This window comes from Neofelis nebulosa, chromosome 14 (assembly GCF_028018385.1).
Source record: "Neofelis nebulosa isolate mNeoNeb1 chromosome 14, mNeoNeb1.pri, whole genome shotgun sequence".
NCBI lineage: Eukaryota > Metazoa > Chordata > Mammalia > Carnivora > Felidae > Neofelis > Neofelis nebulosa.
Window position 1 is genome coordinate 27,682,058 of NC_080795.1, and position 23,589 is coordinate 27,705,646.

At 34.3% G+C, this 23,589-nt stretch overlaps 2 protein-coding genes across 5 annotated transcripts in view; one reads left to right on the forward strand and one right to left on the reverse strand.

Annotated features, from left to right (window-relative positions):
• The window catches only part of ZC2HC1A (zinc finger C2HC-type containing 1A), a 52,893-nt gene extending 39,663 nt beyond the window's left edge, over positions 1-13,230 (forward strand). For both annotated transcript variants that reach the window (XM_058699905.1, XM_058699903.1), the window contains 2 exons: positions 3,450-3,557; positions 8,112-13,230. In XM_058699905.1, coding sequence (XP_058555888.1) covers positions 3,450-3,557; positions 8,112-8,277 — 274 coding nt within the window. In that variant the 3' untranslated portion in view covers positions 8,278-13,230. The remainder of the gene's footprint in view (positions 1-3,449; positions 3,558-8,111) is intronic.
• Positions 1-23,589, reverse strand: part of IL7 (interleukin 7) — a 96,035-nt gene that overhangs the window by 19,358 nt on the left and 53,088 nt on the right. For 2 of the 3 annotated variants that reach the window (XM_058699908.1, XM_058699906.1), the window contains one exon: positions 15,501-17,458. The exons of the other annotated variant lie outside the window; for it this stretch is intronic. In XM_058699908.1, the coding sequence (XP_058555891.1) occupies positions 17,339-17,458 (120 nt within the window). In that variant the 3' untranslated portion in view covers positions 15,501-17,338. Of the gene's footprint in view, positions 1-15,500; positions 17,459-23,589 lie in introns of those variants that run through there. 3 annotated transcript variants of the gene reach the window in all.

The following is a 23,589-nucleotide window of genomic DNA, read 5'->3' on the forward strand; positions in this document are numbered from 1 at the left end:
CTTAACTTTTAAACCGATGCCTGCTACAGCATTCTCTTACCATGTATGAAAAGTAAGAATAAATTTAACTAAATGTAAAATAAAGTAAAATAAAGATGGGAGAAGTCTTTGAGATATTAGCAGCAACCATGTGTTCTTTTTTTAAAATTTTTTTTTAATGTTTATTTATTTTTGAGAGAGAGAGCGAGAGTGCATGAGCAGGGGAGGGACAGAGAGAGAGGGAGACACAGAATCTGAAGCAGGCTCCAGGCTCTGAGCTGTCGGCACAGAGCCCGATGTGAGGCTCAAACTCACAAACAGTGAGATCGTGACCTGGGCCGAAGTCCGACGCTTAACCACTGAGCCACCCAGGCGCCCCCCATGTGTTCTTTTTAAGTAGTTAGTGATCAATCCTAGAAGGAAGAATTTGTGCCCTGAGCCATTTTCTTAGTACTCCTGTTGCTCTCTATTTGCTCTGAAGTGTATCTCAAAGAAACAGTGGCTGGCGGCAAGGTAGAGTAAGTATAATTCCAAAATTAAACTTTCTTTATTATTGTGTGACCTAGGTCAAGCAGATTACAGATACAGAATAAGGGTAGCACTTTTCAAACTCTGGCCAGGAGCAAAAGTGTGCTGACCATGTGGGACTGGGGCAGCATGTTTTAAGTACTGATCAAGACTGTTTTTCCCAATCTCCTAAGAATGGTTCTTGATACTCAGATTCCACCTCTTAGAAGATGTTACTAAAAGTACATGATTGATATTTCATAATGATGATTCTTGTTGATAATCTAATTTTTCTCTAATTTTAAAACAATTTTCTAATTATTTGAATAACTTCACTGATATGGTGCGGTTATATGTGTATATCTATAGGTGTGTTTGTATTATCTGTGCATCTCATGTACATAATATAAGAAGGTGATAGGATTTCTAGCAAGACTTTGTTTTAGAGCCAAAAAAAAAAAAAAAAAGTGTCCTTCCTATTTCTCTTCTGACTCTCACTGGAGGAATTGCCATTGTTTGGCAATTAGTTTTTAGAGATTGAATTCCCAAAAAGGTACTGTAGCAGTTCTGCAACATCCCTGGAGGGGCTGGCTATATAAGAGTATATATACCTCATCGCTAGACTGTCGGTCGCCATTTTAAGGGTCCAGGGTAACCCATTCATACACCAAGGTGATTCTTGTCAAAGTTTAGAAATTATTTATTTTTTTTATAGTTTACTTATTTTGAGAGAGAGTGAGCGAGAGCAGGGTAGGGGCAGAGAGAGAAGGAGAGAGAGAGAATCCCAAGCAGGCTCCACACTGGCAGCGCAGAGTTGATGCGGGGCTCCAACTCACGAACTGCGAGATGATGACCTGAGCTGAAACCGAGAGATAGACACTTAACTGACTGAACCACCCAGGCATCCCAAAGTTTAGAAATAACTTAAAGTAACTACTGAAAGCAGCCTCTTTTTGAATGACAGCATTGCATATTGATATAAGAAATGTAACAACCCATCTAAATTCAAGTTCAAATACTGTGACCATGTTATAGCTTTGCAGCTTACTTAATTTCTCTGAGTATGAGTTTATTCAACTTTAAGATGGGAATAATAATATCTTCTGAGATTTCTGTGAAGATTAAACAAAGTAAAGTATGTATAGTACCTGGCATCATATTTGGCATTTGAAAAACAGTAGATGTTGTTATTACCTATGTCTGTTTTGGAGGTAGCTATTTCAGAGACTGTCTCCAACTTTGCTCGCTAAGGAGGAAGAATTTCAGCCATTGTTTAAGAACTTACCATCTAAGGAATTTTTAAATGTATTCTGCTTATTCATGTGACACAACATTGGATATCTCTGAAAAGAGTTGACTAAATCTCTAAAGAGGGAGAAGGAACTAGCTCTTTAACATCTGTTTGGCAACACATTTGAATGTGTCACCTTGGTGAAGTTACTTAACCACTCTTTGCCTTAGTTGCCTCATTTCTAAAGTAGAGTTATTAATACTGTTTACTTCATTGGATTATTATGAGGATTAAGTAAGCTTATATATGAAGGCAATTAGAAATATAACTATACCAAATGTGGTAAGCACCATTTTGTAAATGTTAACTAGTAGTAGTAGTAACAATAGCCATAGTAGTAATAAAATAGTATTTTATCATCATTGTCAACTATTCTGAATGTTTATATAAATTGCAGCTGGCATATCATAACTTCTCTAAGAAAACTGATGATAGTTAATTTTAGAAATGGGGAACTTAGACTCACGTTGCCCGCTACTGCCACATTAGTCAGTAGCAATTTGGGTTTGAATCCGGGTTCATCTGAATCCCAAATCTTGTACTTTTACCACTGTATTGTTATTCAACCGTCTAAGCTTTCTTTGATTCCTGAAATTTCATAAAGGGAATTCAGTGATGATCCAACCAGAACTCGTCTACTGATACCAGATAGTCCAGGCTGTGTAGTTGACTAGATTAAATCTTAAAAGGGGGAAATTATATTAACCCATTTATCTTAGTTGCTATTTCCAAGAGTAGGCTTTCGTTTATTGAAAATTATTAAATATTTCTTGGCTAATATTTGGCTAATACTGGCTAATATTTCTTGTTTTTTTTTTTTTAATGTTTATATATTTTTGAGACAGAGACAGAGCATGAGTAGGGGAGGGGCAGAGAGCGAGAGAGACACAGAATCTGAAGCAGGCTCCAGGCTCCGAGCTGTCAGCACAGAGCCTGATGCGGAGCTTGAACTCACAAACCGTGAGATCATGACCTGAGCCGAAGTCAGATGCTTAACCGACTAAGCCACCCAGGCGCCCTCTTTCTTGTTGTTTTTTTAACCACAATTCATAATGTGTAACATATTATTTAACAGGTATTCACAGGCATTTAACAAATATCTCTATTTTAAAGGAACTATAGATTTAAGCTTTTAAAATCCTGAAGCCTTTCAGAATTATTAACTTTAAATTTCACGTAACATATATATATATAGTTGATTTTATATGCCATCAGGATACTGTTAGTAAATGCAAAGTGCTTTGGATTATTCTTTTTTTTTTTTTTTTTTAATTTTTTTTTTCAACGTTTTTTATTTATTTTTGGGACAGAGAGAGACAGAGCATGAACGGGGGAGGGGCAGAGAGAGAGGGAGACACAGAATCAGAAACAGGCTCCAGGCTCCGAGCCATCAGCCCAGAGCCTGACGCGGGGCTCGAACTCACGGACCACGAGATCGTGACCTGGCTGAAGTCGGACACTTAACCGACTGCGCCACCCAGGCGCCCCTGCTTTGGATTATTCTTAGCTTTAAATATTGTTTTCAGATTTAAAATAATTACTTGTATTTTAATCTTTTGAATTCACCTCTCTACAGCTTCAAATTATTTTTCTAATCATGCAAATAAGCAATATGAGAAATAAATGCTTACTATTTTTTATGTTTTCATTATGTCATCTCTTTCTCTCTTAGAACTAACATCAAACCTCGAAATTCCACACCACCTAGTTTGGCACGAAATCCTGCTTCAGGTGTGCTTACAAACAAAAGAAAAACATATACTGAGAGCTACATAGCCAGGTATGTTTAGCTCTGAGATTGTAAGAACTAAAGTAAAAATGAATATATGTAGTTTTTTAAGGACCATATACAAAAATATGTATCAGACTGTTAATAGAAAATCTAATTTTCCTTTACTGTTAATGATTTAGTTTGGTTTTTAAGCTGTACACTAAAGAAATAATTTAGGCATAAATAATAGTTTCCTATACCTTGTAGTTATTAATGTTGTAAATGCTCAAAGTAATCTGTTCAGTTTCACTGGATTCATTGGTATTTTATATCTTAATTTTAAGTGCAATGTAGTTCTTTTTACCTCAACAAATTGAGTCATAGACCCTTTATACCACTGGTATTGTAATTTTCAGCAGCACTTTAATACATTTAAATTCCCCTACTGAGGTTGTGAATATCCATGTACTTCCCTTTCTTATCTGTCACAATATTTGTACAACTTTGACATTCACTCCGTGTTTAAGCATATAATGAAATCCTTCCAGTTACAGCTAGTATATATATGTGTGTGTGTGTGTGTGTGTGTGTGTGTGTGTGTGTGTATCAATCATAACTATTCCAGAAAGCTTTAAGGCAATATACAGAGATACACGTTGAGATACAGTATTGTATAAAAATGAAAGAATAGGAAAAGGAAAAATGAGAATTAAAAGATAAAGCAAAAAAAGGAATGAAGTTAGTCCACAGCCTAGCCCTTGGCCATAAATTGGGTCCAAACTTTGTAGCAGCCAGAGTACAGGAGAAGAGAAGAGTAGTTACATGATTGATGTTATATTTAAAAAACAAAAATTATTTCTCTTTGAAAGCATTAGTCTCAAGGCCTCAGAAATCTGCCTGTGAATTCTTATAAAAGAGGAACTGAGTAATTTAATGGATAACTTTTTTTTCCAGCTTTATTGAGAAGTAATTGCCATACATCACTGGATAAGTTTAAGGCAGACAGCATGATGGTTTTGTTTTACATATATTCTGAAACGATTACCATATGTTCGGTTAACATCCATCTTCTTAACACAGATAGAAGGAAAAAAGCAAAAAAAAAAAAAAGATTTCACCTTGTGTTGAGAACTTTTAGGATTTACTCGCTTAGAAACGTTCCTATCTGTCACACTGTTTGCTGTAGTCATCATGTTGTACATTACATCCCTAGTACCTATTTATCTTACAACTAGAAGTTTATACCTTTTGACCACCTGCCTCTAATTTATCCCCCCCATCCAATGGATAACTTCTTAACTAACATCTCCACTGTAAATACGGTAATGAATTTCATAGGGTGTTTTAAGATGCCCTCAATGCAGGCCTATAACATGAATTCACCAAAAATTGTTGTGATATATATTTGTTATGTATAGGTATATATGTTGTCCGCTTTTGTTATAAGTATATAACATACACAGTTATCCATTATTTAGATTTAATGCAGGGTTAGATTTTCAAGTATCTAAATCCTAGCTGTCAATCTTCGTTGTTACCCTTCAGAACAAAGCACCTGTGAAACTTTCTGAAAATGAACAGGTCCACATCCCTCCCAGAGAGTTTGAATTCTTTGGTTTGGATTTTTAAAGTTTTAAGAGTGATGTTTAGGCATAACATGGAATGAGAGCAATAGATGAATAGGTGAATTACTACCTTTCCAGCTACATTCTTTAATAAACATTGTTTGTCTCAGCTGAGGTTTTGATGCATGTTAAGTATTAAAGAAGTGAACTTAATGTTTCTTGGATTCCTGACATGTGGTTGTACTATGTTGTTGTGTAAGTATAGGGCCATTCTGAGTATAGAATTAACATTCTCTTATAAAGTAGAAAGCTTAATAAATACATGCGCTTGAATAAAAAGATCATTTAATCTTTCTAAAGAGGTAGACAAAAGAAGTGTCAACAATCAGGGGTAAAAATCCATTAAAAATGAGTTCGGGTTCTTTTTTTTTGGTTTTCTTTTCTTTCTTTTTAAATGGTTGATATGTGATAGGAAACCCTGAACCTTGTTCACTTGACTTACTACCCTACCCAGATGGAATAATTACAACCATAATAGATGAAGAAATCTCATAGATATCTTTTCCTGCAAGTTTGAGAGACTGCATTTTCTGGATGGTTCTTCCACTCAAAATACCTAGAAATAACTACACAAGATGGAACAAATATCCTTTAGAATGTATAGCTTAGCTCTCAGAAAAGTAAAGGAAACCTCCACAGGTAAATAAACAAAGGAAACTAGACGTCAAATGGGTAAATTAACCCTGACACTGCACTTACATTTGAGGCTTTACTGATCTTCCTGTTGAAAGGTTTGGGTTTTAATGTCATTGTGGGAGAGAGGAGTTGGTTTGTTGGACTTGTACAAAGTGGAGCTTTAGAAACTCAACTTTGCCTTCCCCTCTCCTCATGCCTCTTCTCTAAGCCAGGACTCTTGAAATGCTCATCCAGAGGCACAGCTAGATGTAGTGACATGGTAATGTATGACATTTGGCATTGGGATTACTGACAGGAAATAGGGAATGATAGCAAGAAGTGTCAGGTGTGTCTCTTTCCTGGAAATCCTTGCCCCCATCCTGGAGCTGGTCTTTGACCATCCAAGTGACAGCCTGGGTGTGAAAGAACAAGATCTTATAAGTGTGTGTAGGATCAGTTTAATTGGAAATTCTGTGTCCCCCAAAGGGAACGAGTTTCTCATGTAACAGTCCATGGACATAGCTTTCAGTTTGTCCTGAGGGATGTCTGGTTTCAGTGGACAGCGTATAAGCTCTATGGCCTGGAAGCACAGCTGGCATTCCACCTTTTTAAAGGTTTTCATTAAAGAAGGCTGGGAAGCTATCCCAGTGTCAGATGTGTCCACAGAAACAAGGAGTTCAACTTAGGCTACATTATAGGTTATATTAAAATAGAAATGATTATAGCTGACATTCTTGTTGACATTTCTGTTTTTAAAGAAAATTCTTACATGTCACCATTAAAGAGGGAGACTGATACAGAATTCTGTTAAATACATTTTATTGATGTAATGACATTCCCTTTTATTCCTAATTTTCTAAGTGTTTTTTTAATCAAGAATAAGTGGTGAGTGTTATTGAATATCATATATGTACATATAACTAATATTTTTAAATCCTTTAGTCTGTTTATGTGATAAATTGTATTAATATATTTCCTAATGTTAAATCAGTCCTATGTTCTGAAATAAATCTAAAGTGTCCTGAATTACATGTTTGTAAATTGCATTTGCTGAAATTCTTGAAGATATTTACATGTATTTCCAAGTTAACAGGTAAAATTTATTTTAATTTTATATTATCTTATTAGTTTGAGTTTCAAACAACCTTTGAAAAGAAATTGCAGAATATTGTTTTTCACCTCCCTCTTTTGGAAAAGTTTAGTAGAATTTACCGTGTAAAACTGTCCTGAGTCCATTATGTGTGTGTGTACCTAAGTGATAAGGAGGGGTAGTCTGTTAATTACTATTTCATTCATAATTTAATGATTATGTTTGTTTAGTGCTAGTTTATTTGAAATCAGTTTTCATAAGTACATTTTTCTAGGAAATTTTTCATTTCATCTGAGTTTCAAATTGCTAGCATAGAATTGTTCTTATAATTTTAAATCTCTGTTATATCTGTAGTTACATCCCTCTTTTATTCTGAATATTGTTTGTTCCTTTTTTGTTGATCAATCTTGAGAGAAGTTTTCTTTGGCATTTTAAACAGACCAAATATTTTGCTTTCTTTATCCTTGTCATGTATTACTCATTCACTTACTCGTTAAAAAAATATTTACTGAGAGATGAGTTTATGTCCAGTACTTCTCTTGATCCTAGCCTAGAGCAGTAATAAAACAGATAAAAATCCCTGCACTCAGGGAGCTTACAATCTTATGGAGAAGACATAACATAAATAACATATACTGCATGTCAGATGGACAACAATTAAAGCAAAGGGGGACACAGAGTTCAAGGTGACAGTGAGAGTGTCCAGAGCCATGAGGGTTGCAGTACAGGGGATAAAGGATGAAAGAATTTGAGTGTGTTAGTGTAACTAAATTAGAGCAAAGGACCTAATGATAATGATGAGAATTTTAAAAGATACTATGGATACAGTGAAAATAGCATAATAGATTGGGAGAAATTATGCATTTAGTTTTATATATATGTTATATGTACATATTTATTACAATGTGTATTTGGAGGAAAGACCTCCACCTTTCCTCAGGGCAGAGTGCCAGTTTTCTCTGTAGAGATGGTTTTGCAGAAGGGACACCTAAATTTCCATCATGTTCCCATTGTAGTAAATACGTAGTATATTGAGGAGATGCAAAGTGTGGTGGCATTTGTTCCTGAAAGATTCTCATAACAGGGACAAATAAAATGCCAAAGAAAACATTTAGAATTTCATTATTAACTAAAAGGGATTCTTTTTTTTTTAAATCTAAACTAGAAGAATATTAAAAATGAGGTTAAACAATGTTTTAGTTGTACTTAATATTTTTATGTTGTGTTTTCTAAGGGTTATGAAAACTACTGACAAGAACTTTGTGTTTCCACTTTTTTCCTATACTTCTTCAGGCCAGATGGAGACTGTGTATCTTCACTTAATGGCGGGAACATTAAAGGCATGGAAGGAAATTCAACAGGACACTTACCAAAATTCTGCCACGAGTGTGGGACTAAATACCCTGTAGAATGGGCAAAGTTCTGCTGTGAATGTGGCATTCGAAGAATGGTTCTGTGAACAGAGTCCAAAAAAAAGCTAAGTCTAAAATTTTATGACTGTTGCTGCTTGGACAGCTAAGCACTTCCTCTAGTGAATTTATGCTAAAATTATTCAAAATACTTTTTTTAGCAATTTTTGAAGCATAATCTTTGGCTGTGTAATGTGTGTGTGTATATATTTGTGTACATATACTGTGTATAATAAATACCTGATGCCCCAAACTGTGCCATTCAAGGAAATATTCACTCATCTGTCAAAATAATTTCAAGTGGAATCATTAACTTAGGTGTTACTTTTCTGTTATTGTTGTTAAAGCACATGAAGCATACCTCCACAAAATCAAACACTAGTGCTCAGTCCTGCAAGCTTTAGGGATGATCATTACCTTGAGCAAAAAATCAGAACAAACATATTTATTATTGGTGCCTGTTTTCAGATAGTATCATAGGATGGGATGCTTGAAATTTTGGAAATGAAGAGAATATTTTTAGTTACAACTAGTTATGTGAGATCATTTCTGTAGAGCTTGCCAACAATTAATTTTATAAATATTAAAAAAGAAAGGAAAAAAGCCCCACGGGTCTAGGTTGTCCTTTACTCGGTATATCATTAATTTTATAATTTAAAGGTCTTTACTCATTCTTTAAAATGTAATTATGCAGTTTCCTTTTTAGAGACACGAGACTGAAAAATACAAATGTGTCTTATTCCAGTCATAACTGAATGATTTTTTTTTTACTTCTTTGTTAGTTGAATGTATACTCTATTTCTAATTGTATCTCCATATTTCATTTTTTTCATAACCTCATGTCTAAAGAGTTTTATTTTACTACTTTTTTTATTTGCAAAGTTTGAAAATAATATAAAATGCATAAATTTCCTTACAAAATTCTACACATTTATTTCTGTGTAATTAGAAAAAATTATTTTTAATAGATTTTAAAACAAACCACCTCACCTAATAAATAATTTGGATAGTTAATCATTAGCAATTTTTAAATTTTAATTTCCCTTGAAGTATAGTTAGATGTAGTTATGAGTAGGTCAAGAGAATATCTAATTTTCCTACTTATATTTTCTTTTTAGTGTTTAATGCCAAAACACCATTCACATCACAGTAAAAACCCCACTGAAAATGCATTGCTTTAATGCATTAGCTGACTTATGTAATTAAACATTCACAAAAATTTAATTATACTTTAATTTTGGCTAAAATGTAGCTTTTAAGCATTGTCACTTTCAATGTAACAGTATTTAGCAGATTTCTTTGATCGCCTATGCAGCCATATTCTGTAATTTATTAGTAATTTCTGTTGAATGGAAAGAGCTTTGATCTTATAAAGTTATAAGCAAATCTTTTATAGGCAGTTTATAGCTTCTCGTTTATGACTGTGATCAACTGTAAGGGTTAATGTAGAAATTTGTGGCTTACAATTTTTCTGAAATTTATTTATGCTTATACTTTGTAATTGTATTCATTAGTTTTTGGGGTTTTTGTTTTTTGTTTCTGTTTTTGTTTTTCATTCGGGCAGGGTATGTAAACTTGAGATAATGGGAATTGTTATTCTATTTTCCTTATGGTTTCTTTCCTTATTTTTTATTAACTTTTTTTTTCTGGTTGTCTTCATTCAGTCAAATTAGTCTTTAAAAAAAAGTCCATTTATTAGAATAAGCTGTAATTAATTTAGGAGAATAATGTACGTGTTAGATTTTCATTTATATAATATGTTATTCTGTCTTAATTGTTATAAATCATAGGAAGAACTTTAAACTTTGTTTTACCTGGAACTGAGCACTATTTTTTTTTAAGACCACATAATTTTTGCCCAAGGGGAGGGGTAGATAAAATGAACTTAAACAGAAGTGGCACGTGTTTGTTTCTCACAGAATTTTGCAGTAGCAAGTAAATGTTACAATGTACTACATGGAAAATGAGTTGGTAAAAAAAAATCATCCAATTCTAGAACCCAGAGATTATTATAAATAGTAAGTTGGTGAAGTATACTTATGAATTATGAAACATGTTGTGACAATGTGTTTAAATGCATTTTTATATTACTTACATATATTATTCTCACATTGATTTGTTGTGCAATAGTTCAGTTTATGAGAAATTTTCCTAGATCATTTAGTTTATTTTTATTTATTTTCACAAGTATTTGCCAGTGTGGTAGAATAAAAAATGATTATAAGCTTAAATTTAAAATGTAAAAATTACTTATATATTATTCTGAAAGTCATTAGCTTGATAAAGTAAAATTATTATGGTTGCTGTTGTCTCTTGTTCACAGTTTTTTATTATAAATATTGTCTTCATTTTTGAACCTATTCAATAAAGATGAAGCAAAAAAAAAAAAAATTCCAGTCAGTCTTTATTAATGTCTTAGCTTTTACCCAGACATAGGTAGAAAGATAAGAGCACACTGAAATATGAAGAAAATATTCAAAGTCTAAATACAAATTTTTTTAAATGACAGAAAGTAGCTTTTAATTGGCCATTTTTTTGTGCCATCAGCTTTTAAAAAAATTGCTATTACTTTACTGAATTGCAGTGTTTTCTGACTTCAGAGTATTCTAAATGTTTCATTACAAGATTTCTAATGCATAGTAAATTCTCTTCATGGCCAGTAAAATATAGCAGTTGAAAACATTAGTGAACTTAAGATTGATAGAAAATGTTGCGTGTATATTTCGAATTAGGTAATGTTACAGTTAATGGCAAAAAGTATTGGTTTGTCATCAATACTTAGTAATTTTAGACTATCATATTTAAAATTTTAAACAGGAGCTGTCTCTAGTAAAAATATAATCAAATTAGGGGCACCTGGGTGGCTCAGTAGATTAAGCATCCCACTTCCGCTCAGGCATGATCTGGCGGTTTGTGAGTTTAAGCCCTGCATTGGGCTCTGGGCTGACAGCTCAGAGCCTGGAGTCTGCTTTGGATTATGTCCCTCTCTCTGTCCCTCCTCTGCTTGCACTCTGTCTCTCTCTCAGGAAATGAATAAACATAAAAAATTTTTTAATATAATTAAACATGTTTGATTTGTACTCAATGCAATATATTTGCATTGTAGGTATATGTATTTTATGTGGTGGATATATTTTTAGTACTAAGATAATTTTTCCAACTGTGTTATTGAATTGAGCAGTAGAAAATCATTAAAACCAAGTTAATGATAGCCACACTTATTTTCATTCAGAAGTTTTTTAGTTAATTACTACTATCAGGATACTCATTATATGTAAGTTTGCTTGGCTTATACGTGGATTGCTTTTTTTGCCACTAGAGGGTGCTTTTAGATAATTTAATATTACCAGCTTCCAATTTTATTTTAAAGGCCTCTCCGCAACATAGATATATCTATATCTATCTCATGACATTATGGAGATTTATAAAAGATAGTTTTTATTCTTCATTTTGCTGTGACTTTAATAATTCGTAAGCTGTTTTTTTTAATGTTTATTATTTTTGAGAGAGCAAGAGCAAGCAGGGAAGGGGCAGAGAGAGAGGGAGACACAGAATTGGAAGCAGGCTCCAGGCTCTGAGCTGTCAGCACAAAGCCCCATGCGGGGCTCAAACTCACAGACCGTGAGATCATGACCTGAGCTGTAGTCCGCCACCCAGCCCACTGAGCCACCCAGGCGCCCCCATATGCTGATTTTTAAGAACCTTAATCTAGCTCATTTTAGGCACCATTGTGGTAGTAATTACTAGGAATGTTTAATATTTAACCCTCACATTTTGTTAACAATTTATGCATCTCAAACCTATTACTCAAACATTACCAGATACTCTTTATGCTATTACTTTAATATTTCATTTTAGTTGTACAAGAGTTACAATCTTTTTTAAGATAAGAATTTTTTTTAATCATCTAGCCTAACTTAACGATATTTAATATAGGTGAGTGACATCTACTTATTTTATTTTTTGTTTTGTTTTTTCTTTTTAAATGTTTATTTTGAGAGGGAGAGAGAGAGAAAGAGTGGAGAGGGGCAGAAAGGGAGAGAGAAAGAGAACCCCAAGCAGGCTCTGTACCCTCAGCATGCAGCCAACACAGGGCTTGATCTCACAAACCACAAGATCATGACCTAAGCTGAAATCAAGAGTCAGATGCTTAACCAACTGAGCCACCCAAGCGCTCCTAAGTTTTTAATTCCAGTTAGTTAACATATCCTGTTATATTAGTTTCAGGTGTACAATATAGTGATTCAACAATCCATCCATACGTACATCACACAGTGCTCATCACTGACAAGTGCACCCCTTAATCCCCATCACCTATTTTGCCCATTTCCCCCATCCCTCCCGTCTCGCAACCTCAATTTCTCTGGTAGTGACCAGGGATGCTGCCAAACATTCAACCATGCACCACACACTCATCCCCACAACAAAGAATGCTAATTTCTTGGTTTGGATAAATGTACCATGCTTATGTAAGATGTTAGCGTTAGAGGAAACTTGGTAAAAGGTATACAGGAACACTCTGTACTATCTTTGCAACTCCTATATATCTGAAATTATTTCAGAATATATAAATAAAGCTTATACTTAAGGGCAACATACAGCTTCAGAGTCAAACAATCGATATTTTCATAATTTATTTCTATTACAGGGTACTATGTACTATAGCTGAAATATTGTTTTGGTTTTTTGCAAATTACCTGAATCATTCAATGAAATTTATATTGCCAGTGATATATGTTGACATTTTTGAGACCAATAACATACTTTCAAATGTCTTCAAAGGGGTCTTTAATCATCTTACCTAAAATACCTCCTCTGTTGATCAATCTTGTTTTTTCTTTCTTTGTTTTCCAGAGAATTTGTTTTCTGTAATAATTTTGTTCATTTGTTGAGTGTTGCCTTTTTTGGAATATATGCTCCCTGAAGGCAGGGACTTTCTTGTACCTCTAGGTCCAGAACTGTCACATTAGAGATGGATACTTAATAAATATTTGTTGAGTGAATTATCTGTATCTGTGTTGCATCTTCCTGTTAAGTGGTATTCAAAGGATGGGGCTTTTTAAACCCACTGGGCTGTGAAGATAGAAGTCCCAACCATAGTATTTAACTTAACCTTGATGAAAGTAACTCCTCTTTCTTAAGTATAAAGATGTATTTGTCTACATATTTAAACTTTTTCACAGCTAAAGACAAATACTTTCCTTTCTGCTGGGAATGCTGGGTAAGGAGATGATAAGGTAGATATGTGTGATTTTATACTTTCCTGTCAGATCTTTCTGATTCTCCTAGAAAGCTTTTACTTCACCTGATGAGATGTCTTCAAACCAACCGCCTTTCACTTCATAGGATTTGGACCATTTCCAGAACAATTTATGAGTTCCTGTCCAATTAAATTCTTAGGTAAAATGTTCCCATTTGATTCAGATTATTTTCAAACATAAAATTTGTGATAAGCATCAAAGGTAGAAATTGGCAAGCACATGCCCATCTCTCACATGGTAGCACCTGGTAGATTATTGAGTTATTTGTTGACCTTAGTGGTGGCACAAACGAAAAAATCATCAATCCCACCCGGGAAGTGTGGAAAGGATGGGACCCTTAGTCTGTGTTTTAAAGAAAGAAAAACAGGAGCAGTGAGCCCTAAATTGTAAATGTTTCCACAGTATTCCCCATGTAAGATACAGATAGAAAATTGATTCACTTTGATAATAAGATCTTAACGTGTATCTAACCTCCCCCCTACTTAGAAAATTTGTTTTCTACAGAAAACCGCAGTTTTTTCTTACCGTTGTGTATGAAGAGGATGTAAAACAAATAAATGAAAATAAACCCCAGGTTATTCCAAACCAAAGTAACCATTTTGCATCTTTCTCAAATACTAAATACTTGGTGAATCTAGGTGCATACATATATTTTGGTACTGAGACATAAAAAAACTGTTGGAATTGGTGATTATCAATGTACCTACCTATTGTATTTTTCTTGTCCTATAATATCTCCACAGATTCTATTATTTGGTCAGAATCAAGACTGAAAGCTGTTTCACAACAAAGTTTAGAAATGAAAATTCCATGGAGATGTTGAGAACACAAAGCTGTGGAGTCCTATTGGTTTAAATTAATTATATGCTCCTATCATATCTACCTTTAAGTAAGTTGTATTTTATTCCAGTAATGTATTTTTTTGACAATTAGATTTTTATTGATACACTGGTTTAATGTGATTTGTCTTTATGTATTAACCACCATATACCTAGCTTTTCCCATTAGAAGCTTAAAGGAACGCAAAAGATCATATACTTTTTCAGGAGAAAACATTTTAAACAAATGTGGATAGAAAACAAATTATGTAAATAATAAGTTGTATTTAAGATAAAATATTAAGATGAATCTGATCAAATAATAATTCCTGATACCGGAAATTAAGTGCTGGGCAACGAAAGGAAGAAATATTAACATTATCTAGAATCATCATGGAAGCCATAGCAATTGAGGAGAAAGGAATTGAGATGCCCCTTGAAGTTTGAGCAGGATCTGTAGTTTTAAGAGAATTGTCTTAATCCTGGAAGGAGTATTTCCTTCAACGGATTCCTTGGGAGCCTATTCTAAAAGACTTTTAATTGAGACCCTTTATATAATGCAATATTCCCCAAAGTGCATTTAGGTAATGGATTTTACATAAAAGTAGTGCTCTCTAGTCAAATTTTGGAAATGATTTTTAGTGTTAAGCTTTTTTTTTAAAGCTGTATGTGTTATACATCCTTTAATATACTTGTATAAATTGTAAATCTCTGAAAGAAAATTTATCTGACTCCAGAACTCAGAATCCTCCCTCTTTTTATTTTTCTTTTTATATTTCTCCTCCTCCTCATCTTTCTTCATCTTCTGTGCCGTCATCATCTTTTTCTGTAGCATTGATGAGGATTAGGATTACTTGGGACAAACTTTAGAAAATACTGCTTTAAAGCATTGTATATGTACATACTGGAAAGAAAATGTTCATTGGGATAAAACAAGTCTCTAATTGGAGAGTAAAAATATAAAAATATAATATCCAAGTTAGTTATTAACTAGCCTGCCTTGTCTCCACTTACCTTCCTAGTGGGTAGGAAACAATGAAGGTAAATACAACCATAAATGCCTGGGTATTTTTTTTTCAAGCATTTGGTACACAGTATAGGCTGAATACTGTTTTGAGTGTGAATTTTCTCTAAAATTCAAACATATCATAAACAAATGAAAATCAAGGAAGAAAATTTTAATAACTTATTGCAAGCATTTAAAAATATTGTTCTTTATTTTGCCATAATCTCGGAATTCTTTTCAACACTTGTTAGGGATGTTTTAGACAGGCTTCAAGGAACACTTTCAAGGACAGTTTGAAGAGTTTGCCTTAGAAACTTAAAATTCCCTCATTTCTACAGCTGATGGTTTACCGACAATACCAGTTCATCAGAGTGAAGGTGTACCACACAGTTGACCATGTTTTATGGTGGAAGGAAGCATAGCTTACTTGGAAAAGTCCATCTGAAGGAAGAGCTTGGTGAAGAATCACTTGCTCCTGAAAGTGTTAGCCCCCTTTTCTGGAGTTAATAATGAAAACCAAACAAAAAACATACTTGATTCAAAGCCCTATTAATGGAGCAGTCAGTGAATTCTGTACAACTGTCTGTACAATTCTACACAGCTACCTGCACCAGTGAGGGTGAAACGCCATAGGATTTAGGGAGAGGGAGAAAGAGAGGCAGGGACACAAACCTGAACCGAGAGGGAAGTCTTAACACCACACACTGGCACCAGAGCCTCATCTGAAGCTCAAAGCCGGTCAGCACTTTACCAGGTGGTAATGAAAGCGTAAAAGAGCAGTAAGGCTGTGAGTTAAGCAAAGTGGTGGCTGTTGAAGGACTCTGGCCTGGCTAGAATAGGTTTTTCATTTCCCTTTATAAGTAGGCAAAGACTATTGGCAGACTTTTCTAAACTGGATGTGGTATATACAAAAGCTTCTTTTAAAAGACTAAAATTTAACATAGAAAGCAAAGTTCCTGTTCTTATATAGTTTTGGGTCCTGGTTTCATGCACATTCTGAGTAATAAGGTATTAAAAGTCACATATTCAATGACAGTGAGAGATCAAATAGTGGTACAGTATTAAAATCTTGTTTTAAAAGGCATTAAGTGAATCTGACAGTGTTATTACATAGGCCATTTATTATCAAAGGAGGAATGTTATCCAAACTAAGCAACGTTTGTAATACTGTATGAAAATATTTGTATATAATACAGATACAGTGTCAAAATTAAATATACACATTTCATTAATTAAAAGGTCAACATATATTATTCTGTTAAAAATATACTTCCCAAATTGCAAACTCATTTAGACAAATTTCATTACATATAAATGACCAAAATAACTCAGTATTATGGTTTAGCATCCTTAGAACAGGTGAGTTTCTATTTTGTGAAACTATTCTTTATGGTCATCTTAAAACATTTGCTATACCATCTAGTGAAGGCACTGTGTTATACATTCATGTATGATTACATGTCTTAATCTCTCTCTTAAATCTCTTGTACTCCTTCATACTGCTGCTGCTTTAAGGTATATGACTCCTCCTCTCATGGACGTTACCCACATCTCACTGTTAATTCTGAAACATTTTCAGCACAGAGATACCAATTTCCACTCTCACTGTAGTATGCTGATGCATAAAATTAATTTGATAATAAAGCAATGTTATTTTTTAATCCTTGCAACCTTTATATACTTCACAGATTTTATCTCTTCTTCTGAAATTTTAAAACAGGTTTAAAAAGTATTATTGCAACTAATAGTTTACATGGATTATCTTACAAAAATCACAGAATTAATACTGATTGATTATGTCCAAAAACATATAAAATAGTTTGTTGATTGCAGCATTTGGTTTCCACTGTCTGCGTCCATCTAGTTCTAGTTCTATTGTATGAATTTCTCAGCTGCTGTAATCCACTTTTACCAGGAGGCATTCTGTCACTTCTAGGGTATTCTACCCCCAAAAACTGTATGAGCAAATAGATTCTTGGAAGATACAACTAAAGTCATATGTCTTTATATTGCCACTCCATATTTTTCAATGTTCTTTAGAGCCCCTCAAAATTTTATTCCAACAAGTTTTTATCTTTTGTAGTAGTATCCCTAGGAAACACAAGCTCTTCTGTTTTCTCTGTTCCTTTAAAGATTTGCTGTCTTCCTAGAAAAATAAATTTAAAAAGTTTCAAATTTACATTAAAAAAACACCTTTTAAAATATTCAATTATTAATTTCCATCCTATTAGGTTATGCTGAAAGTTTGGTGTAATTGAAAAGGGAGAATCTTGAACGATATTTTTTGAACTATGATTTCTAACTATACTTGTGATAATTGATGTGGAGGAAATTCAAGATTGTTGTGTCTTAAGATTTAGGATCAAAGAGCTACATCAGGTGGCTGCCATTTTCACCACTGCAACAGTGTACATGTTATTGAAATTCTGCTGAAATTTACATGGAAAAGATATTTGTAGATTACTCAATCGTCTTGTTTAATATAGAAAAAAGTGTATTTTTTTGTGGAAGGAAGAATTAACACTGAAAACATTCAGGGTATTTTGGCAAAGTTGATTGATGATGATCTACCTGATTGAGCTTGTGCCCTAAGGTCCACCCTGACAATCTGGTTGGTTTTCACTAGAGTATAGAAGACACGTGCCTCAAAACTAGTTTTCAGGCCCTGATGAAAATCTTACAAAAGGCTACCTGTACAACCTACAGAGAGTGGAGAAAGAAATACTTCACACGGAATAGATACATAAGGGAGCAGCTCTGTATACACTTGATCACATTCCCGTAAACCCCTGGAAGGGGGATTCATGGAGGGTAGCGTAATTCATCTTTTGGATAACAACCAATTATTGAGTGTTTTCTAGGTCACGTATTGTGTTCCATGCTTTACATACATTATTTCATTTTATCTACTTAATGACTTTATGAAGTTGATGATTTTGCCTCCATTCACAGATGAGGGAACTGAGCTGCAAGAGGATAAATAAGCTACCATAGTCATGTAAGTATAATACCTGTGGTTTAAGCTCATCTGTCCTATTATTAGTTTAGCCACAAATTGGGATCTCTCTTTGTTATATATTTAGTAACACTAACACATAGCCTTTCAATAATACACTTAAAAGATTAAATAGATTTCAAAGAAAAATATGAAGGAGAATTTCTCATATTCATTTTATTGAGGGTCTAGGACATCTTCACAAAATACAAACTGAAATTCATAGGACTAAGCAGTTTTGAAATGCATGGATGTGAAAATTTAAGTGACGTTTCCTAGGGCACCAAGATTGAGCATTCATTAAAAAGACAAATGCAAAAAAACATGATTTTACCTCTGTAATCCTGGGAACACAGATGTATCTCCCTTCTCTAAGCTTTGTTTCCAAATTTTCTTAGCCAGAATCCCTCAATGTATTTATATTGCTCGTGTTCATTTCCACTCTTCCAGTTCAGCTGGAACTCCTATGATTTCCTGAGTCCCAGAGCATGCAACTCCCCCTCCTTCTTTAAGAGAAATAAGGGATTTCCATGCTCCCATCTATCTATTGGTGGAATAACATTATAATAGTAACAGAAATGTGAAATAACGGAAATAACCCATCATTGCTATGAATCAACTGTCTTCGTTTTCCATGTCCCACTCTAGTTAATATTTACATCATTTTTAAGTTTTGTATTAAGCTTTTACTTAAATTCTAGTATAGTTAATATACAGTGTTAAATTAGTTTCAGATGTACGATATAGTAATTCGACACTTCCACACATCACTATGTGCTCATCACAAGTGCACTCCTTAATCTCCATCACCTATTTAACTCATCCTCACACCCATCTCCCCTCTGGTAACCATGTTTCTTCTCTATAGTTAAGAGTGCTTCTTGGTTTGCCTCTCTCTCTCTCTCTCTTTTTTTCCCTGATGCACATTTGTTTTGTTTCTTAAATTCTTTCCTGCTTTGTTGAAGATTCGTTGACCATATAATTGTGGGTCCATTTCTGGGCTTTCTGTTCTGTTCCATTGATCTCTGTGTCTGTTTTTGTGCCAGTACCATACTGTCTTTGATGATTACAGCTTTGTAATACAGCTTGAAGTTTGGAACTGTGATGTCTGCTTTGGTTTTCTTTTTCAAGATTGCTTTGGCTCTTCAGGGTCTCTTCTGGTTCCATACAAATTTTAGAATTGTCTGTTCTAGCTCTGTGAAAAATGCTGGTGGCATTTTGATAGGGATTGCATTCAATGTGTAGATTGCTTTGGGTAGTATTGACATTTTAACAATATTTGCTCTTCCAATCCACGAGCATGAAATATTTTTTTCATTTCTTTGTGTCTTCAATTTCTTCCAAAAGTGCTCTATAGTTTTCAGAGTACAGATCATTTGCCTCTTTGGTTAGGCTTATTCCTAGGTATCTTACAGTTTGGTGCAATTCCAAGTGGGTTCGATTTCTTGATTTCTCCATCTGCTGCTTCATTATTGGTGTATAGAAATGCAACAGTTCTGTATATTGGTCTTATATCTTGCAACTTTGTTGAATTTGTGTGTCAGTTCTAGAAATTTTGGGGTGGAGTCCTTTGGGCTTTCTACATAGAGTTATCATGTCATCTGCGAAGACCGAATGTTTGACTTCTTCCTTGTCAATTTCAATGTCTTTTATTTCTTTTTGTTGTCTGACTGCTGAGGCTAGGACTTCCAGTACTATACTGAACAACAGTGGTGAGGGTGGACATCTTCGCCGTGTTCCTCACCTTATACAAAAGGCTTTCAGTTTTTCCCCACTGAAGATGATATTAGCTGTGGGGCTTTCATATATGGCCTTTAGGCTGCTGAGGTATGTTCCTTCTATCCCTACTTTCTGGAGGGTTTTTATCAAGAAAGGATGCTATATTTTGTCAAGTGCTTTTTTCTGCATCTACTGAGAGGGTAATATGATTTTTATCCTTTCTTTTATTAACGTAGTGTATCATGTTGATTGATTTGTGGATATTGAACCACCCCTGCAGCCCAGGAATAAATCCCACTTGATTATGATGAATCATTCTTTTATGATACTGTTGGATTTGATTTGCTAGTGTCTTTTTGATAATTTTTGCATCCATGTTCATCAAGGATATTGGTCTGAAATTCTATTTAGTTGGGTCTTTGTCTTGTTTTGGAATCAAAGTAATGCTGGCTTAATAGAATTAGTTTGAAAGTTTTCCTTCTATTCCTATTTTTTGGAACACTCTCAGAAGAATGAGTATTAACTCTTCTTTAAATGTTTGGTAGAATTCACCTGGGAAGCCATCTGGACCTGGACCCTTGTAGTTGGGAGATTTTTGATTACTGATTGAATTTCTTCACTGGTTATGGGTCTGTTAAAATTTCCTATTTCATCCTGATTCAGTTTTGGTAGTTTATATGTTTCTAGGAATTTGTCCATTTCTTCCAGATTGCCCAGTTTGTTGGCATATAATTGCTTATATTATTCTCTTACAATTCTCTGTATTTCTGCAGTGTTGGTTGTGATCTCACCTCTTCAATTCATGATTTTATTTATTTGAGTCCTTTCTCTTTTCTTTTGTTAAGTCCAACTAGGGGGTTATCAATTTTGCTCACTCTTTAAAAGAACCAGTTCTGGGTTTCGTTGATCTATTCTTTTTTTAAATTTCTGTGTCATTTATTTCTGTACTAATTATTTTATTTTATTTTATTTTATTTTATTTTATTTTATTTTATTTCCCTTCTTCTGCTAGGTTTGGGTTTTAATTGCTGTTCTTTATCCAGCTCCTTTAGGTATAAGGTTAGGTTGTGTATTTGAGACTTTTCTTGCATCTTAAGGAGACCTGTATTGTTACATACTTCATTCTTAGACTGCCTTTGCTGCATCCCAAAGGTTTTGGGCTGTTGTGTTTTCATTTTCATTTGCTTCCATGTATTTTTTTTTTAATTTCTTCTTTGATTTCCTGGTTAACCCATTCATTCTTCAGTAGGATGTTCTGTAACCTCGTCTTTCCAAATTTTTTCTTGTGGTTGACTTCAAGTTTCATGGTGTTGTGGTCTTAAAATATGTGTGGTATGATCTCAATCTTTTTGTACTGCCTGAGGCCTGATTTCTGACCCAGTATGTGATCTCTTCTGGAGAATGTTCCATGTGCACTCAGAAAGAATGTGTATTCTGCTGCTTTTGGATGCAATGCTCTGAATATATCTGTTAAGTCTATCTGGTCCAGTGTATCATTCAAAGCCATTGTCTCCTTGCTGATCTGCTTAGATGATTTGTCCATTGTTGTAAGTGGGGTGTTAAAGTTTCCTACTATTATTGTATTATTATCAATGAGTTCTTTAAGTTTGTTACTATTGTTTTTCTTTTTATTACTAATTTTATTTTTTTCATTTACATCCAAATTAGTTAGCATGTAGTGCCACAATGATTTCAGGAGTAGATTCCTTATTGCCCCTTACCCATTTAGCCCATCCCCCCTCCCACAACCCCTCAAGTAACCCTCTGTTTGTTCTCCATATTTGAGTCTCTTATGTTTTGTACCCCCTCCCTGTTTTTATATTATTTTTGCTTCCCTTCCCTTATGGTCATCTGTTCTGTGTCTTAAAGTCCTCATATGAGTGAAGTCATATGATACTTGTCTTTCTCTGACTGACTAATTTCGCTTAGCATAATACCCTCCTGTTCCATCCACATAGTTGCAAATGGCAAGATTTCATTCTTTTTGATTGCCGAGTAATACTCCATTGTATGTATATACCACACCTTCTTTATCCATTCATCCATCGATGGACATTTGGACTCTTTCCATACTTTGGCTATTGTTGATAGTGCTGCTATAAATATTGGGGTGCATGTGTCCCTTTGAAACAGCATCCCTGTATCCCTTGGATAAATACCTAGTAGTGCAATTGCTGGGCCATAGGGTAGTTCTATTTTTAGGGGTTTTTTTTGATGAACCTCCATACTGTTTTCCAGAGTGGTCGCACCAGCTTCCATTCCCACCAACAATGCAAAAGAGATCCTCTTTCTCCACATCTTCGCCAACATCTGTTGTTGCCTAAGTTGTTAATGTTAGCCATTCTGACAGGTGTGAGGTGGTATCTCATTGTGGTTTTGATTTGTATTTCCCTGATGATGAGTGATGTTGAGCACTTTTTCATGTGTCAGTTGGCCATCTGGATGTCTTCTTTGGAGAAGTGTCTATTCACTTTAAGTTCTTTAAGTTTATTATTAACTGATTTATATATTTAGGTGGCTCCACACTGGGGGCATAAGTATTTACAATTGTTAGATCTTTTTGATGGATAGATGCCTTTATTATGATAGAGTGCCCTTCTTCATCTCTTATTTCAGCCTTTGATTTAAAATCTAGTTTTTCTGGGGGTGCCTGGGTGACTCAGTCAGTTAAGTGTCCACCTCTTAATTTCAGTTCAGGTCATGATCTCATGGTTTCATGAGTTCAAGCCCTCCATGGGACTCTGTGCTGACAGTATGGAGCCTGCTTGGGATTCTCTGTCTCCCTCCCTCTGTCCCTCCTCACTCACACTGTCTGCCTTTATTTATTTATAAATAAACTATTTTAAAAATAAAATGAAATAAATAAAATAAAATAAAATAATAAAATAAAATAAAATAAAATAATAAAGTCTAGTTTGTCTGAGATAAGTATGGCTACTCCAGCTTTCTTTTGATGCCCATTAGCATGATAAATGGTTCTCCATATCCTCATTCTCCATGTTGAGGTATCTTGGGCTAAAATCAGTCTTTTGTAAGCAGCATATCAAGGAGTTTTTTGGGTTTTTTGGGGGTTTTTTGCCCATTCTGATACCCTATGTCTTTTGATTGGAGCGTTTAGTCCATTTCCATTTAGAGTAATTATTGATAGATATGAATTTAGTGCCATTGTATTACCTGTAAAGTCACTCTTCCTGTATATTGTCTCTTTTCCTTTCTAGTTTTTGTTGTGTTTGGTATCTCTTTCCTGCTCATAGGGCCCTGTGATTACATTCAGTTGGTTTTGCCTTTCAGTTAAAACATTTTTTATTTCAGCCTAACTAGTTTTTAGGTCTTTTATCTCGTCAGCAAGCGTTTCTCTGGTGTCTTCTATGCTTTTTTCATGCCCAGTTAGTATTCTTATGACTGTTGTTCAATATTCTTGTTCAGATATTGCTTATATCTGTTTTGAGCAAATCCCTGGCTGTGGTTACATCTTGATCTTTCTTTTGGGGAGAATTCCTCCATCTTGTCATTTGTCTAAGTTTCTGTCTTTTCCATGTTATGAAAGCTTGTTGTTTCCTGCT